The sequence below is a fragment of the Phyllobates terribilis genome, unplaced genomic scaffold, assembly GCF_046119375.1.
Source record: "Phyllobates terribilis strain yellow unplaced genomic scaffold, ASM4611937v1 Scaffold_12__6_contigs__length_324123572, whole genome shotgun sequence".
Lineage (NCBI taxonomy): Eukaryota > Metazoa > Chordata > Amphibia > Anura > Dendrobatidae > Phyllobates > Phyllobates terribilis.
This window is the reverse complement of record NW_027362772.1, coordinates 193,777,030-193,796,446: the sequence shown is the minus strand read 5'-3', so window position 1 is coordinate 193,796,446 and position 19,417 is coordinate 193,777,030. Positions and strand designations below refer to the sequence as shown.

The 19,417-nt window shown below is 43.1% G+C and overlaps 1 protein-coding gene across 1 annotated transcript in view; it reads right to left on the bottom strand.

Moving 5' to 3' along the window:
• ZSWIM9 (zinc finger SWIM-type containing 9) overlaps window positions 1-19,417 on the bottom strand; it is a 68,062-nt gene that overhangs the window by 24,755 nt on the left and 23,890 nt on the right. The window contains exons 4-5 of the mRNA XM_073656546.1: window positions 13,974-14,182; window positions 5,177-6,326 (exon numbers count right to left, since the gene is read on the bottom strand). Coding sequence (XP_073512647.1) covers window positions 5,177-6,326; window positions 13,974-14,182 — 1,359 coding nt within the window. The remainder of the gene's footprint in view (window positions 1-5,176; window positions 6,327-13,973; window positions 14,183-19,417) is intronic.

Genomic DNA, 19,417 nt, shown 5'->3' with positions numbered 1-19,417 from the left:
TACAGTGATAGCCAAAAGTGTTGGCACACTTGAAATTGTTCCAGAAAATGAAGTATTTCTCCCACAAAATTATTACAATTACACATGTTTTGTTATGCACATGTTTATTTCCTTTGTGTGTATTTGAACAACACAACAAAACAGAGGGGGAAAAAAGGCAAATTGGACATCATTTCATACAAAACCCCAAAAATGGGCAGACAAATTGTTGGCACCTTTCCAAAATTGTGGGTAAAGAACTTTGTTTTAAGCATGTGATGCTCGTTCAAACTCACCTGCGGCAAGTAACAGGTGTGGCCAGAAGGAAAATCACACCTGAAATCGGATAAAAAAGGGGAGAAGTTGACTCAATCTTTGCATTCTATGCCTGTGTGTGCCACACTAAGAACGGAGAACAGAAAGAGGAGAAGAGAACTGTCTGAGGACTTGAGAACCATTTTTTTTAAATATTAACAATCTCAAGGTTACAAGTCCATCCCCAGATATCTTGATGTTCCTTTGTCCACAGTGCGCAACATATTCAAGAAGTTTACAACCCATGGTACTGTAGCTAATCTCCCTGGACGTTAACGGCACCGAAAAATTCAACTCAGTATAGTCCGGATGGTGGATAAGCAGCCCCAATCAAGTTCCAAAGAAATTCAAACTGTCCTGCAGGCTCAGGGAGCATCCATGTCAGCGCAAACTACCCGTCCACATTTGAATGAAATGAAACGCTATGGCCGGAAACCCAGGAGGACCCCACTACTGACACAGACATAAAAAACTAGACTGCAGTGTGCCAAAATGTACATGAGTAAGCCAAAATCCTTCTGGGAAAGCCTCTTGTGGATAGATGAGACCAAGATAGAGCTTTTGGGTAAAATACATCATTCTACTGTTTATCAAAAACAAAATGAGGCCTACAAAGAAAAGAACACAGTACCTACAGTCAAATATGGTGGAGGTTCACATGTTTTGGGGTTGTTTTGCTGCCTCTGGAATTGGGTGCTTTGACTGTGTGTAAGGCATCATGAAATTTGAAGATTACTAAAGGAATTTGGGTCGCAATGTAATGCCCAGTGTCAGAAAGCTGGGTTTGCATCCTAGGTCATGGGTCTTCAAGCAGGACAATGACCCCAAACATACTTCAAGAAGCAGCCAGAAATAGATGAAAACAAAGCGCTGGTGAGTTTTGACATGGCCAGCAATGATTCCAAATCTAAATGCCATTGAACACCTGTGAAGAGATCTTAAAATTGCTGTTGGGAGAAAGCACCCTTCAAATATAAGAGACCTGGAGCAGTTTGCAAAACAGTGGTCCAAAATTCCAGTTGAGAGATAGATGTAAGAAGCTTGTTGATGGTTATAGGAAGTGATTGATTGCAGTTATTTATTCCAAAGGGTGTGCATCCAAATATTAAGTTGAGAGTGCCAACAATTTTGTCCGGCCCATTTTTGGGGTTTTGTGTGAAATTATGTCCAATTTGCCTTTTTTCTCAGTTTTTTATGTTGTTCCAATACATATAAAGGAAAGAAACACGTGTATAACAAAACATGCATAATTGCAATAATTTTGTGGGAGAAATACTTCATTTTCTGGAACAATTTCAAGTGTGCCAAAACTTTTGGCCATGACTGTATCTATAAATCTGTCATCCGATTCCTACTGCATCGACCATGGGCAGCATGAATACTGCATCGACCATGGGCAGCATGAATCAGACACTGACTGTGCAATTGGAGCCAGGCATGTGTCACTATGAAATGCTGCCGCGTATCAGCAAAACACACTTTAAGCCATAGAGAGAGACCTGATTAGTCTGAGACAAGTCTCTGTCTGGCTTCTCACACATCCCCATCTCTGTGACTGACAGGTCTCGCCCTATGTATAGTCAACCAGAGCCGTTCAAAGAGAAGCAGAATGGGGACCAGCCTCGGACTAGTCGGTTCCCTCCCCAAAGTCCCCAGTATGTGCACTCTGATGTGCGGCAGCGTTTCTTTCACAGTGAAACATAGCTTGTTGCAATCACACAGCCAGTGTCAGACTCATGCTGCCTGTTGTTGCAGCAGGATGAATTTGATGCCAAGTTCCCTCTAAGATTAGTTTAACTCAGTGACTCTTTCAGCCACCTGGACTCTTAACATCTTTGCTGGTGAAAACGGTCTTTAACAACATTTGCGGGAACACACTCATACAATTCAGTATATTTTACATCTCTATTTGTTCTGTTTTTAGTTCGAGCTATAGAACAACATGGAAAAAGCATTGGTGTCAAACAGCGGTTTCTCCATATGCTGACCGCATTTTCAGATCACAGCATGTTCTATCACACGACAGATTACAGAAGGTTTTTAGTTCATGGAGCGGTGTCCACAACACAAATATGTAGCAATTTACAGTACAATAAAAGTGAAAGTGGACCAGAATAAAAATCTGCAGGAAAACCTTCAGCGGATTTTCCCATTTAATGCTTTGTAATGATGCATTGGGACACCATTTCTTTTAAAGCTGACGTATCAATTTACATTGCAATTTGCACTTTTCGAACTTAATAGGTATCCATGCCACACAAAATAGTTAATAATTGAAATTCAACACATGCCTGCTATATGGTTTTTTTTAACCTTCATTTATTTTTTAGGGGACATTAGATGGCTCTTAAGTTTAAGACCAATTTTTCACATTTTCAAGAAACTTTTAGAAACCTATTTTCTTTTAGGGGCTGATTCAGTTCTCAAGTGCCTTTTATATTTGTGACCCCCAATAAAGCACACCATTTTAAAAAGTGCAACAATTAAGCTATGTTCACATGTGGCATTTTTGGTCCCAGCAAGGAAAATGAGATTTCTGAACTCTCATGCACATATTGCTCATTTTTTCCTTGCAGATGTGAAGCAGTTTCATATTTGCTGCATGTCACTTCTTGCAGCGTTTTTCATCCATTCAAATATGTGGGAAAAAAACACATTTTAAAAGCTCATCAAATATGTGCGTTTTTAATGCCAAGAGACCCATTTTTAATGTAGAAATGTCTGCAACAAATACTTGGCATGTGCATATACTCTAAGGCTCTGTTCACACTAGGCGTTTTTTCAGCGTTTTTTTAATGCAAGTTTTCAGCTGCGTTTTACAGTACCAGCAAAGTCTATGAAATTTCAGAAATCTCATGCACACAGCTTGTTTTTCTTTGTCCTCAGTATTTTGTGCTTTGCATAGTTTTTTGGCACAATAGAGCATGTTACTTCTTTCAGCGTTTTTTACCCATTGAAAGCAGCAAAAACGCTGCAAAAAATGCAGGTATCAGGTTTTGCTGCGTTTTTAGTGAAAAAAGCAAGTACAGCAGTATGTGAAAGCCATATATTTTTGTTATTTTCCCAAGTTTAAACCATCTGGTCTTGGTCACCTGAGATGGCAGTTAGGATTAATGCAATTTAATTAAATTAGTGATGCATACAAAGTAAACATTAGCTGAGCGAGGTGTGAAATTCAACAATGCCTGAGCAACTCAATGGCAGAACAAAGTATGAAAGTAAACAGTGTCCTACAAACTTAATGCTCTGCCAATGTCTTAGGTAAACTATTTCCGAACAATTCACCTCCCCCCACTGTTACATTTGTAAGTCTGGTTAATATGGTTTCACATATGTCTTGCATTGTTGACCTACGTTCATGCTTCTGCTAAACGTTGGGATCCAGAAAAACGTACCAAAAACGTAGCAAAAAACGTACCAAGTTTCTTTTCTGCCAAAAGAGCAGGTTTTGCTGCAGAAAAAAAAACCTTGGGTGAACATAGACGTAAAATACTGTAATTAAGTTAAACCTTCAGGTGCTTTGCAGGAATTGTGGAATGAAAAAATGAAATTCCATTTCTCCAATAAAACATTGCTTTAGACTCAATTTGATACGCCATTTCTCCCAGTACGGCACTGGCACTACCCTATATGTGGTCATACATCACTGTTTTGGCACACAGCAGTGCTCAGAAGAAAATGAGAACAATTTAGCTTTTAGAGCGGCTTACTGGAAAAGATTACATACATAATATTGTATTTGCAGAGCCCAGGAGGTGCCAGAACAGCAGAACCCCCACCCTCCCAAAAGTTACCCCATTTTGGAAAATACACCCCTTAAAAGGAATTCATCTCCGGGTGTAGTACGCATTTTGACCCCAAATGTGTTTCATAGATTTTTACAGCAAAATTAAAAATTATGTTCTGTAAAAAAAAATGTCATTTTATTTTTTCCTAAAATTTTCCGATAGGTCAAATGAGAAAAAGTAGAATGCAGTTTATTAGGCAATTTGTTTCTGAGTAAGGCAATACCCTATAAGTGGACTGTCGTAGGCTGTGTTTTGGCTCACCAAGATATGACAGCCATTAGGCATTTGGACCCCAAATTTTGCTGGAAGAGTTTACAGTCGCCATAGAACATTTGCAGACCCCTGACGTGTTACAACAATGGAAACCACACAGAAGTGATCCCATTTTGGAACCTATAGCCCTCAAAGTAATTCATAAAAGGTATAGCCAATATTTTTAAATGACATGTTAGTTTTGTAGCTCTATTTTTTTTACACTAATAAAACTTTAAAAACGTTATGTAAAAAAGAGGCGTAATGCATTGCCTATTTCCCTGTTTATTTTTCTAAACCTTACCTTTATACTTAGTCCTACTATGGGACTTAAACACTGCACTGTTTGATCACTGGTATACTACACTGGAATACTTATGTATTGCCATGCATTATATATTATACTTGTAGACACACAGACTATTAGGTCCTGTAGCTGGCAGAGCCTAACAGGCATCAGTGCGTAGCAAGCCAAATAGCCGCCCCAACACCCAGTGATCCCGTCAGGACGTGAAAAAAGGGGTGTAGCAATGGGGCAGCAGAGGGAGCCTTCTCCCTCTGTAAACCATCTAGATGCAGCTGTTGCGATTGACAGCAGTGCCAAGCTAGCACTGATGGTGGCTGTTGCAGCCCGGTTTCAGCTGTATGTTATAACTGACATTCCTACACATAAATCACAAGCTCCAGCTACCGATACACAGATGGCTAGCAGCCAGCTACTAGCATCCCTAACAGTCATTGCACTATGCATCGCCAAAAAATACAAGTGATACTGGAGCAAAAGTGTTTTTAAGAAGAAATATTGTTACTGGCACTAACAAAATAAGAATTCCAATGAATACCTGACTATATTCACATTCTGCAGTTTGCTCCACAACCGCGTTGCTTTCCTCCTTGATTGGTATGGATAGTGCTTCTACCTCACACACAGGTAAGCTTTCCTCAGAGAGTGAAGCATTTTTGGATTCAGTCTGTTCTTGAATATGACCTTCATCTTCAACAAGTAATGCATGTAGACATTGACTTAAAGTGGGCAATGATCCAAGCTGTGCTTTTAAATCTTCATGCTTATTTTTAACATAATTAAAAATTGAGTTTTCCAAATCATTTGTCCTATTGTCTTTTCCTGACCAGACGTTCCATAATGGATGCCAGCTTTTAAAATAGTACTGGAAAACCTCATCAGGACAAGCCGCCCTCAAGTCATTAAGGTGCAGCGTATACATGTCAGTGGATGTGGCTCGAGAAAGACTGACCAGCAGTTCTTTTATTTGAGACTGTTCCATTTGACTCAAAAATGTAATCTTTTGATGCATAAATTCAAAGACAAATGGTAAGCAAAGCTTCACTGTGGCATTCGGTAACAGTGGCTTTGCATCCGAGTGATTCAGAATATCCGGGTTTAGGGTTAGAAACTTTACTTGTTTGCTCAAATCTGAGTGTATCTGAAGAACAGAGAGTAAAAGAAACCTTAATGTTTCATGGGATTGCTTCCTTGCAAAACAATAGGCACATACTTTCCACTGAAAATCTTCATCTTGGCATAAAACGGAATACAAATCAAACTCTTGATTGAGACCTGGAAGGAAAGCAACATAGAGGTGCTCGGAAAACTGCTGAATCAAATTCTGCATGCCAGTTGTCATAAAAAATATATTTTTCACTGTGAACTTATCATCTAAATAAACAAGTTTTATTTTTACACCGGGGTCTGTGTTAAATAGAGATTCAAGTTCATCTAAAAATCGTGACTCTCTGCCAAATGGGAAGTGTAAATGAAGAAGCTTTGTCAAATCTGTTCTATCCATAAATTTATCAGAGACATCAGAAGGCTTTTTCTCTGAAAATTCCTCGAAGGACGCAGGTTTTCTTGTAAAACGAGATGGTAGGTCAATTTCTGAATCATGGCTGTGATTGAGGTCAGCTTTTGTGATGATCAGTTTGTCCATTTCTGGGCCCAATCGCAGTTGAATTGTTGCAGGACAACGTTTCCTGTGAAATAAAGAATTTAAAGTAATTCAGGAAATCTTTGAAAACAATCACTTTTGCACAATAAATAGAGATAAAACAGTGGGTCTTTATGAGTCATGAGTGATCCATCTCTGTATAGTAAAAAAATGTTTTAATCCACTGCCCCCCCCCCATTTCAGAGGCTAGACTAACACATGCAGTTGTTGACACCATATTCTTCACACTGTTTTGACCTAAAAAAGTAACAGCCATTTTATTTCAGAAAATCGATAGTATATATGAAAATAAGTAACTTTGTAATATATCTCAGAGAAATCTGCTTCTTTTTCCTCCTGGACTGATGTTTCAATCTCAATTCAAAGGTAAAACTCATATAATTTCTCCTTGTTTCAGGGGAGCTTGCAGCAGGATGTCAGTGTCTGCCTCTAGCTCCTCCCTCCTCCTTTCAGGAGAACTTGCAGCAGAATGTCAGTGTCTGCCTCTAGCTCCTCCCTCCTCCTTTCAGGGGAGCTTGCAGCAGGATGTCAGTGTCTGCCTCTAGCTCCTCCCTCCTCCTTTCAGGAGAGCTTGCAGCAGAATGTCAGTGTCTGCCTCTAGCTCCTCCCTCCTCCTTTCAGGAGAACTTGCAGCAGAATGTCAGTGTCTGCCTCTAGCTCCTCCTTTCAGGAAAACTTGCAGCAGCATGTTAGTGTATGCCTCTAGCTCCTTCTTTCAGGAAAACTTGCAGCAGAATGTCAGTGTCTGCCTCTAGCTCCTCCCTCCTCCTTTCAGGAAAACTTGCAGCAGAATGTTAGTGTATGCCTCTAGCTCCTCCTTTCAGGAGAACTTGCAGCAGAATGTCAGTGTCTGCCTCTAGCTCCTCTCTCTTCATTTCAGGAGAACGTTCAGCAGAATGTCAGTGTCTGCCTCTAGCTCCTCCCTCCTCCTTTCAGGGGACCTTGCAGCAGAATATCAGTGTCTGCCTCTAGCTCCTCCCTCCTCCTTTCAGGAGAGCTTGCAGCAGAATGTCTGTGTTTGCCTCCAGCACCTCCCTCTTCATTTTAGGAGACCTTGCAGCAGAATGTCAGTGTCTGCCTCTAGCTCCTCCCTCCTCCTTTACAGGAAAACTTGCAGCAGAATGTCAGTGTCTGCCTCTAGCTCCTCCCTCCTCCTTTCAGGAGAACTTGCAGCAGAATGTCAGTGTCTGCCTCTAGCTCCTCCTTTCAGGAAAACTTGCAGCAGCATGTTAGTGTATGCCTCTAGCTCCTCCCTCCTCCTTTACAGGAAAACTTGCAGCAAAATGTTAGTGTATGCCTCTAGCTCCTCCTTTCAGGAAAACTTGCAGCAGAATGTCAGTGTCTGCCTCTAGCTCCTCCCTCCTCCTTTCAGGAAAACTTGCAGCAGAATGTTAGTGTATGCCTCTAGCTCCTCCTTTCAGGAGAACTTGCAGCAGAATGTCAGTGTCTGCCTCTAGCTCCTCTCTCTTCATTTCAGGAGAACGTTCAGCAGAATGTCAGTGTCTGCCTCTAGCTCCTCCCTCCTCCTTTCAGGGGACCTTGCAGCAGAATATCAGTGTCTGCCTCTAGCTCCTCCCTCCTCCTTTCAGGAGAGCTTGCAGCAGAATGTCTGTGTTTGCCTCCAGCACCTCCCTCTTCATTTTAGGAGACCTTGCAGCAGAATGTCAGTGTCTGCCTCTAGCTCCTCCCTCCTCCTTTCAGGGGAGCTTGCAGCAGAATGCCAGTGTCTGCCTCTAGCTCCTCCCTCTTCATTTCAAAGGAGCTTGCAGCAAAATGTCAGTGTCTGCCTCTAGCTCCTCCCTCCTCCTTTCAGGAGAGCTTGCACCAGAATGTCTGTGTCTGCATCTAGCTCCTCCCCTCTCAATAGAAACTCATGAGCAGCAACTAACTGCCATTTTCTATCTCAGTAATGTGAAAGTCGGTCTTCACTGAATACAGATTTTACAGAGTCAACGATCAGACAAGGAGAAAAGCAGATTTCTTTGATTACATACTGTATATTACAAAGTTTATTTTTTGTGAGTGTTCCATTGATTATGAAAAAAATAAAAATTAAAATGAAGGCTACAATTTAAGCAAGAAAAAAAAAACAGACAGAAACATAATAAGCAAATACCCTGCAATAAATAAATAAACCACAATAGTTCATGAAAATAATAAAATAATATAGGGTACTTAGCTAACATCATTTTGATCAAAATAATGCAAAAGCCATCCCACCACGTCATGGTGACCCTATTATGCACTTACATGCTGCATGCATGCCGATTTATACCCCAGTTCAGATTTCTAGGTTTTTGCATCTCGTGCATATAAAGGCATGGCCTGCCTGCCTTTTCCTTGAGCTGGAAACTCCATTCATCTAGTTCCCCATGGCTGTGTGTCTACTATCAGGGCTTAGTCTTTCTCAGCCCTTATCCACATACGTGTCGCTTGACAAATGGTAAGGTGTTAAATATTAGTTAGGACTGTCCCTAATAGGGTCACCGTGATGTGGTGGGATGGCTTTTGCATTATTTTAATCAAAATTACGTTACCTAAGTACCCTATATTATTTTCATGCACTATTGCTGTTTATTTATTGCAGGGTATTTGCTTATTATGTTTCTGTCTTTGCTTTTTTTTCTGTTTAGTGGACAGGTGTAAACATGCACTTACATGCTGAATGCACTCCAACTTATATCCCAGTTCGATTTCTAAGTTAATTTAAGCAAGAATTAGTTCCAAAATGAAGAAAAAAGTACATAAGAAAGACATACCGTATTTTTCGGACTATAAGACGCACTTTTTTCCTCCAAAATTTTGGAGGAAAATGGGGGGTGCGTCTTATAGTCCGAATGTTGGGGGGGGGGTGTATATTTATGTGTGGTGTGGGGGGAGCGGTATCGGTGGAGAAGCGGGGCACAGGAGGCAGCAACCGCCTACTGCAGCCTACACTGTCCCCGCTGCTAAAGAAAATGAATATTCACTGCTTCCCACGCCCATTCATGCCCTTTAATGAGCGGGCACAGGAGATAGCCGGCAGCAGCAGCAGCAGCCGCAGCGCGGCTCCGCTGTGTGAAGGCTATGAAGGAGAGTGAAGTCACTGCTCCCCGCGCACACAGACCCGGCGTGGGGAGCAGTGACTTCCGGCAGGGATGAGGGGTGCCATGCATACCAGGACAGGGATGAGGGGTGCCATGCATACCAGGATAGGGATTAGGGGTGCCATGCATACCAGGACAGGGATGAGGGGTACCATGCATACTAGGCCAGGTATGAGGGGTGCCATGCATACCAGGATAGGTATGAGGGGTGCCATGCATACCAGGATAGGTATGAGGGGTGCCATGCATACCAGGATAGGTATGAGGGGTACCATGCATACCAGGATAAGGATGAGGGGTGCCATGCATACCAGGATGGAGGGATGCCAGGCACACCAGGATGGGGATGGGGATCACGTATAAAAGGAAGGGGGGGGCATATATACCAGGATGGGGGATATTGTCAGAATTAGGGGACCTTACCCCTATACCAGTGTCAGCAGAAGACCCCCTCCCCCTTGAAAGTGCATCATGACCACATTTTTTGCTTACATTTTTATTTTTTTTATTTTCCTCCTCTAAAACCTAGGTGCGTCTTATAGTCCAAAAAATACGGTACTTCACTTTTCCATCATCTGGTTCAACAAAACTGACTAATTTTGGCCTAAAGCTTTATATAATTGTGCATTAAATGTAGGTGCTACTAGGGGCACATTTTAACATTAGCATCTTGCTCATCGTTGTGCATATTCTCTCTGTGGGTTTCACTATGTGTAATGCTTTGTACCAAAGTACACAGTACACAGAGCTCATGAATATGGAGCACTACATGGCAGCAGGATAACTAGTCCTCTAATACTAATCTCGTTGATAAAACAGTGATTTTATCAAAGCTACAGCAAGCAGCCCAGTAAGTGACACATCGTAGGAATCAGGGTCTCTGTCTCTACATTATGCTGCTCTCAGATTAGGTGACAAAAAAACAGTGACGGATTCCCTTTCATGGGGGAAAAGGGGTGTGACTTGAACTTATATAATTTTTTTAAAATTTTCTAGATATTTTTTTTTTTCACTTTTTACTGTATTTTGTAGTCCCCTTAAGGGACTTGTATGCAGTGCTGTGGAGTCTGAGTCGTGGTCAGTGTGCATTTTTGTGGAGTCGGAGTTGGAGTCGGTATAAAAGGGACCGACTCCTAAAATATATAATAAATTGGGTACAGTAGTTCAATTTAGTTTGTGGGGAATATTTTTTTCATAAGAATTTGAGAAAGTTCTGAAATGTCCTATAAATGTCTGTCCTATTCCTGATCTAAGGGTCTAGACTTTTAGCTGAGATGAATCTGTGCTACAGTAAATTTATCACTTAAACATGAGCCATGTATGAGGGAGTCGGAGTGGTGGAGTCGGAGTTGGTGTAATGGAAATTGAAGAGTCGGAGTTGGAGGTTTGGCTTACCGACTCCACAGCCTTTCTTGTATCTACGATCGTCTGATCACTTGTACTATACACAGCAATACTACAACCAAGACAGGCAAAGGGGGGTATTTAGCAGACCCCTGGCTGTCATCACAACCCATCGGATCCCTGCGATGGCATTGATGATCAGTTCCTGAACCTGCAACAAAGTCAGGGAGCCGATATATGTATGGAATGGGTCATAATAGTTTCCTTTCAAGATGAAGATCTTCAGATACTTTTCCAAATGACAATATCGAAGATTAAATATATTTTTATTTTCTACCTTGGCCAAATATTTTTGCTTTAATATGGCTTTAATGCGCTACTCACAGAAACAGCAATTTTTCTGCATGTAATGAGCAAAACTGGAAATTTCTTTTCTTTTTTAATCTGATGCAATTACTTTACTAAGTATTTGACACAACATAACCCTTATATATTCCCCCAGTAACCGCACAGGAGAAAAGCTGAATGCTAATGAGGCTAAGGGCTCATCCACATGTTGGATTTCATGTACGTGTACTATCCTTATATTTCGAGGCTAAAACTCGTTTCTACAGGGTTGTACACATGTCCGTATCTTAAAGTCAATATCATCTGATACAACAGCAACATGTTAGATCTACACATATATTCAACAACGATAGTGGAGTCTAATATAAACCTGTGGTATGTATAAGCACATGCACAGCAGGTCGCATAATCGAATTGAATGGAATAGTCATAATAAGGATAGCACCTTACCCATAATGAACCCTATGTACCATTAGATGAAGCAGCCCCAACGCGCGTTTCGCGTGGGCTTCCTCGGGGGGCTGCCCCTCCTGAGGTTTATATTAGACTCCATTATCTGATTTGGAGCACTTTCAGATTTATTTTTATGCACAAACACTTTATATTTCTTTGATTTACCAACTGTGTATACTTGTCTAGTGGATCAGGTTACAATATGAGATAAGCTAATATGGCGGCATGATATGAATCAATTATTGCATAGATACATATTTTTTTCTTAGATTATTACCGATATTGGTGGTCTGTTACCACATGTACAGTTGGTCACAGCCTTTATAATTACTGTTGGTGATACTTAGAGGATATACTCCACCCATGCCGTTACAATATATGTGACTCAGCAGTTCTAAACACCTGTGTCTCTTATTCTTTTGACTTTTTTTTTGATTACTTTGTGAACTATCAGTAATTAACACATTTTGATATATTTTTTACTCGTTTGGACTCTGGACTCCATGTCTCTCATCAGACATGTCCGTATCTTGGGGACAGAGCAGCCCACATCAACACACGGAGACATGTCCGATTTTTATCCGAGTCACATGACAAACTTGCCAATGCAAGTCCATAGGTCCGTTAAAAAAAAAAAAATCAGACAGCACTCGATTGCCATCTGTGAGCTGTCAGATGTAAGTTCAAGCTTCTATCAAACATCCAGAGAATAACAGTTTTCTTCTTTTTCATGAAGAAAAAACCTGATGAAACTCACACAATGACCAAACACTGATTAAAATCTGATCAAAAACACTAATGAAAATTGGTCAGTCTTTTGAGTATGAGAAGAATCACTGATGTCTGAATGATGCCTAATGGAATGCAAAACAGGAATTTCTGAGGAGGATTTGGGTAGTTCCCGCTCAGCTCCTATTCTCAGTGTATACATATCCTACGGCCGGGGTCCCACTAGAATATGGCATCCAAGGCGAGAGAATCCGATGCGATATGCTAATGACATTCGGTTCTTGCTCTGCTGCGAGCGGGAGCCGAATGTCAGTGCTCTGATCCACTCACACAGAAAGGATCACAGCCCAGCTGCGGAGGGGACGGAGAAAGTAATTTCTCCCATCGTTGCTGGCATCAAGGGGAATCACACTGCACTCGGATATCACCCTAGGCTTATATGGGTGCGTGCAATAATAATGCAGCATGCTGCGATTTTTTACCAGCCTGACTGCAATCCGATCAGAGCTGGGGAAATAAACGCCACTGAGCACACTATCATAGGATTAAATTGGTACAGATGCAATCCGATTTTTTATTGTATTGCATTCGTCCGATTTAATCGCAAACGGGAGTGAGATCTATGTGAGAAGATGAAGGAGAACAAAGCAGCCACAAAAAGTTAAAAGATTAATATCTTGCTTAAAAGGAACGTGACAGGTCCCCCATGCCCTCCAACCCACCAGCACTTGTATATTGCTTGCTAAATACCCTGCCTAACCAGCCCTTTATAGGGTTTGACAGATAAACAGATGTTTAAAACAATCTTTTTACAGTCCGTTTTTCATATGCAAATTTCCTTTTGACTAGTCCATGGAGCATTAGTTTCCCCAGACTAGTTGTCCCCCTAAGCCTGTAATCACGCCCCTGTGTCTTCCAACTGCTCTCTGCAAATTTCGCATATGCACGCAAGTTTCTTGCAAACACGTGCTAAAGCCAGGTGTACGCTTCCCGGCTGAAGAGATGTACTGCGCATGTTCGGGAGAAAGGAAGATCTGTTCCAGCAGCTGACCTCTGGGTCCTCCATGGACATCAGCCATCTTCTACACTCCCGGACATGCGCAATGCGCCTCTGAACCAGGGAGCGTACACCGGCTTCAGAGGCGCAATGATATGTAGGCAAGAAAGTCAAGCGTATGCATGAGATTTGAAGAGAGTAGGCGATGGCGCCGGCCCTTGCAAATTAAGTTATAATGCCCACAGGGGCACAATAACATGGTGAGAGGGATGACTAGTCTGAGGAAATTGACGCCCCATCGACTAGGCAAAAGGAAATTTACATATTAAAAACGGACTGTAGAAAGATTCTTTTTAAACATATGTTTATGTGACAAACAGTATAAAGGGTGGGATAGGAAGGGTATTTAGCAAGGAATATACCAATGCTGGTGGGTAGGGGTGCATAGGGGACCTGTCAGGCTCCCTTTAAACCTGTATCATCTCTAGACCATATTTTATCAACTGTAGTCCTCAGTCATATCTGAAAGTCAGAATAAAACAATACAAACTGTGGTGGAAATTGCACCTCTAATATTTACATCGGGAATAAAGAAATGCTGACAAAATGACATGTTGAGGTAGATGAAGACCAGAGTGGATGTGCATGGTGACAGTGCAGACATCTTCCGGTTTTTCATGCCTACCCCCTTAATAAATAACAAACCCAGAGTTACCTGGTATAACTGCTGCAACCCAGGTTCACCATACTGTACTTCAGAGACTGCAGCAGGTCATTACTCACGTCCTCATTACTCAGAGGTACAGAATTACGTATAACAAATATAATTTTTTGTTCTTCACACCAAATATTCAGAAAGGACTGAAAATCTTCCCAGCTGTAAAACTCCATCTGCTCCAACTCATTCTTTTTATCTTCAGAAGCCTTAGAATAGAAAAAAAAGTGTTATCCAGTTTTCCTTATTTATCTCTTATGTAAAAATATTGCTACTAGTAATTGCTTTATAGAACCCCGTGCACATTACACACATGGTGAAACTATCAAGAGCTTACATTTCTTTACAAGTATTTACTGTACATGTTTCTGTCTATGACCTGGACATCCCTTTTTTTAAATAAAGTAGTTTGCCTTGTAAAATGAAAATAATAGATACTCCCCTCCGGCACTGGGCCTGCTGTGACATTATTACGTCATGTGAGCCCTGCAACCAATCAGAGGCATTATTGTGCTGCTTCAAATGTCTTCATCATGTCCCAGAGAAGGGTGTATCAGCCTTAAGGCCCCGTCACACTTAGCGACGCTGCAACGATCCTGACAACGATACGACCTGTCAGGGATCGTTGCTGCGTCGCTATGTGGTCGCTGGTGAGCTGTCAAAGAGGCAGGCTCACCAACAATCAGGGGAGCAGCGACATCGTGGAAAGAATCTTTCCACGATGTCCTGCTCCTGGTTACCAGCCAGCTGAAGCAGGAGCAGGCTGGTAACCATGATAAACATCGGGTTACTAGGGGCACAAGCGCACCTAGTAACCCGTTGTTTATCATGGTTACCACTCTGCTACGGTGAGCGGGAGGTTACCGCTCACTTTAGCAGGCTCGTAACCATGATAAACAGCGGGTTACTAAGTGCGCGTGTGCCCCTAGTAACCCGATGTTTATCAAGGTTACCAGCCTGATCGCTGCTCCCGCTGGTCACACACAGCGATGTGTGCTGACCAGCGGGAGGGCAACGACCAAAAAATGGTCCAGGACACTTTGCAGCGATCAGCGACCTCACAGCAGGGGCCTGATCGCTGCAAAGTGTCACACATAGCGACATCGCTGGTGAGGTCGCTGTTTCGTCACCAAAACAGTGACACAGCAGCGATCTCGCTAGCGATCTCGCTATGTGAGACGGGGGCTTTCGAGCTGCCGCGGATAGGCTGCAGGGCTCACGTGGCATAAGAATGTCAGGAGGGGAGTAGCTGTTATTTTTATTTTAAAAGGTGGAGTACTTATTTTAAAAAAGTGTTGTCAGAGTAGTGGACCACTCCTTTAAGTTTGGTAACAATTTATAATTCAATGAGCAAACTGCCTCTTCAGAGAAAAAGAGGACTTGTACTCTATAGCGCCACCTATTGGAAGCAGCAATCCTACAAGTCACAATCAACCCTTTAACGAGTCGTGCAATATGACTTAGGATAAAAGCCAAATCAGAATCTCAATTTGCAGACACGGTGTTTCGGGCTGTTGGCCCTCGTCAGTGCAAAGTATGAGAACTGATTTGGCTAGGTGAGAGGCTCTACGTGCCAGAGCTGGTGTGTCACTCTCCATAAGGAGAAATGTTACCTCTTAGACCTCAGTCCAGAGCCTCTCACCTAGTCAAATCAGTTCTCATACTTTGCACTGACGAGGGCCAACAGCCCGAAACACAGTGTCTGCAAATTGAGATTCTGATTTGGCTTTTATCCTAAGCCATATTGCACGACTCGTTAAAGGGTTGATTGTGACTTGTAGAATTGCTGCTTCCAATAGGTGGCGCTATAGAGTACAAGTCCTCTTTTTCTCTGAAGAGACAATTTGCATATTAAATTTCCCAGAATAAGCCTCCTCACCTTGACATGCCAGAGCTGGTGTGTCACTCTCCATAAGGAGAAACGTTACCCCTTAGACCATAATTCAATGACAAATCTTTATATTTATGCAGCAATATAGAAAAGGAAAAATTCCCATTGCATTTAAGAAATATTCCCATCTGATCTGAGCTTATTACAGATCAGCAGAATAGGTGATAACTAGCTGATGGCTGGCAGCCCCACTTCATCCATTGTCCGTAAATGAAGCGATACAGCACTCCGCCATCTATAGGGGCAGATCAGAAAGCTGTTCTGGGGATCAGTGGGGGGCTCCAGCAATCTGCCACTTATTGCCTGAACTGTAGTTAGGTAATACTTTGCTAAGGTAATATTCCTTTAAGGACTAACAATTACTGCTTTGATTTATATGATTCAAAGTACTCAAAATGATTACTGTTATAGTCTTTTAAAGTTGTTGAATTGAGTCACATGATAGGTTTTTTATACTAACCACATAGGGCGTAATAAGAAGAGTCAGGGTCCTGTAGGGGATTCGCCCGCTTATCAGCGCTGGCCTTCCAGCAGCACTGCCTGTCAGCACAAGGTGACAGCACTGCAGGGGGCCGTAGTCACCTGAGCTCATCTCTTCTAGCCTGCCTGACAGCCGGACCACCCCTGCAATTGTGGGCCTGGTAACACCCGCTACAGATATTTCATACACTTTCTGATGTAGAGAGCATCCAAGGGAGTACTAGAAACTTACAAAAAATACTGTCAATTATTAAAGAAAATGCAACAATTATAACTCCATTCATATCTTATGCCACAGCTCCCAGAGTGCCGGACACATCAGGGGCTGTTGAAATTCATGGTATGACAGACAGCAGTGATTTTGCTGTGTGCTGTGCTATTATTGCCATCAAATATGGTGGAACTGCAGGGAGAGGCTCTGACCAAAGCCTTAAAAGGCTTATTCCTTTTAATTACATTTCAACCCTGACTGCAGTTTGCTGTTAATAAAAACAACCTGCACTGTTCTCACCTTCCCTGGGTCACTGGCGAGTCTCCTTCGCTGTTCCCATTGTCTGGTCTGCGGATCTGATGTCACCTGACCATCTAGCAGCCAATCAGTGAGCTCAGCGACTCTGAACGATACAAGGGAATGCACAGATAGAGTGGCTTAGCTGACCGATTGGCTGCTGTGAGGTCAAGGTAACATCAGATCCGCAGCCAATGCCAGATAATAGGAACAGCGGCAGAGACTCGCCACTGGACCCTGGGAGGGTGAGCACAGCACAGTTTGTTTTTTATCTACTAAACTGCAGCCAGGGTAAAGATTTCATTGACAGAGAACAACCTCTTCAAATGGCAACATGAACATAACCTAAAAGGTGAATGGAGCTGTGTATGGAGTGCTGTTGCTTACAAAACTGAAAAATAAAATAGAATTTAACACATAATCAATCATAGTATCAATGTAGGCTATCTGCCTTAAAGGTTCAATTAGGCAGCTTTAAAAGCTGTCCAGCTCTAGAAAACCCCTGCTCAATTCCCTCAGGGCCCTGTCGGCTCTGCTATGCCCAGAGGGTCTGCTGACATTGTTGTGTCACATGGCTGATGATCAGTTGCAGCCTGTACTATTTTGTCAGCGGAAGTCTTGTGTGATAGAGGCATAATAACATGCTCATTGGGACGACTAGTCTGGGAAACAAACGCTCCATCCACCGGTCTGGGAAACAAAAGCTCCATCCACCACTCTGGGAAACAAACGTTCCATCCACCGGTCTAGGAAACAAACACTCCACCCACCGGTCTGGGAAACAGACGCTCCATCCACCAGTCTGGGAAACAGACGCTCCATCCACCAGTCTGGGAAACAGACGCTCCATCCACCAGTCTGGGAAACAGACGCTCCATCCACCAGTCTGGGAAACAGACGCTCCATCCACCAGTCTGGGAAACAGACGCTCCATCCACCAGTCTGGGAAACAGACGCTCCATCCACCAGTCTGGGAAACAGACGCTCCATCCACCAGTCTGGGAAACAGACGCTCCATCCACCAGTCTGGGAAACAGACGCTCCATCCACCAGTCTGGGAAACAGACCCTCAATCCACCAGTCTGGGAAACAGACCCTCAATCCACTAGTCTGGGAAACAAATGCTCCATCCACAAGTCTGGGAAACAGACGCTCCATCCACCAGTCTGGGAAACAGACCCTCAATCCACCAGTCTGGGAAACAGACCCTCAATCCACTAGTCTGGGAAACAAATGCTCCATCCACTAGTCTGGGAAACAAATGCTCCATCCACTAGTCTGGGAAACAGACGCTCCATCCACTAGTCTGGGAAACAGACGCTCCATCCACTAGTCTGGGAAACAAACGCTCCATCCACCGGTCTGGGAAACAAACGCTCCATCCACCGGTCTGGGAAACAAAAGCTCCATCCACCACTCTGGGAAACAAACGTTCCATCCACCGGTCTAGGAAACAAACACTCCATCCACCGGTCTGGGAAACAGATGCTCCACCCACCGGTCTGGGAAACAGACGCTCCATCCACCAGTCTGGGAAACAGACGCTCCATCCACCAGTCTGGGAAACAGACGCTCCATCCACCAGTCTGGGAAACAGACGCTCCATCCACCAGTCTGGGAAACAGACGCTCCATCCACCAGTCTGGGAAACAGACGCTCCATCCACCAGTCTGGGAAACAGACGCTCCATCCACCAGTCTGGGAAACAGACGCTCCATCCACCAGTCTGGGAAACAGACGCTCCATCCACCAGTCTGGGAAACAGACGCTCCATCCACCAGTCTGGGAAACAGACGCTCCATCCACCAGTCTGGGAAACAGACGCTCCATCCACCAGTCTGGGAAACAGACGCTCCATCCACCAGTCTGGGAAACAGACGCTCCATCCACCAGTCTGGGAAACAGACGCTCCATCCACCAGTCTGGGAAACAGACGCTCCATCCACCAGTCTGGGAAACAGACCCTCAATCCACCAGTCTGGGAAACAGACCCTCAATCCACTAGTCTGGGAAACAAATGCTCCATCCACTAGTCTGGGAAACAAATGCTCCATCCACTAGTCTGGGAAACAGACGCTCCATCCACTAGTCTGGGAAACAGACGCTCCATCCACTAGTCTGGGAAACAAACGCTCCATCCACCAGTCAAAAGGAAATTTGCATACGAAAAACAGACTGTAAAAAGACTTGCTAGGCAGGGTATTTAGCAAGAAGTATACAAATGCTGATGGGTTGGGGGCATGGGGGACCTGTCAGGTTCCCTCTAATAATGGGAGATTAAACTTACATTCTCTCTGCAGTTTCACTATTTTGACAACTGTGTGAGGCTTCCTGTACTGAGCTGCGAAATGCCCCATAAGTAGGAAAGGCCTGGGAGAGCGCAGCCTTGATACCGGACATCTGTGCTGTTATTTTACTTTATGCTGAATCTAGCTGTATAACAAGCAATGGAAGTTGGATCGCCGGTATTTTATTAAGCAACATGAAAAGAAAGAAGAGGCAAAACATTGTAACAACAAAACTAAATCCTATCACAACCTTCTCCTCAATTTTATCTACTGCCCT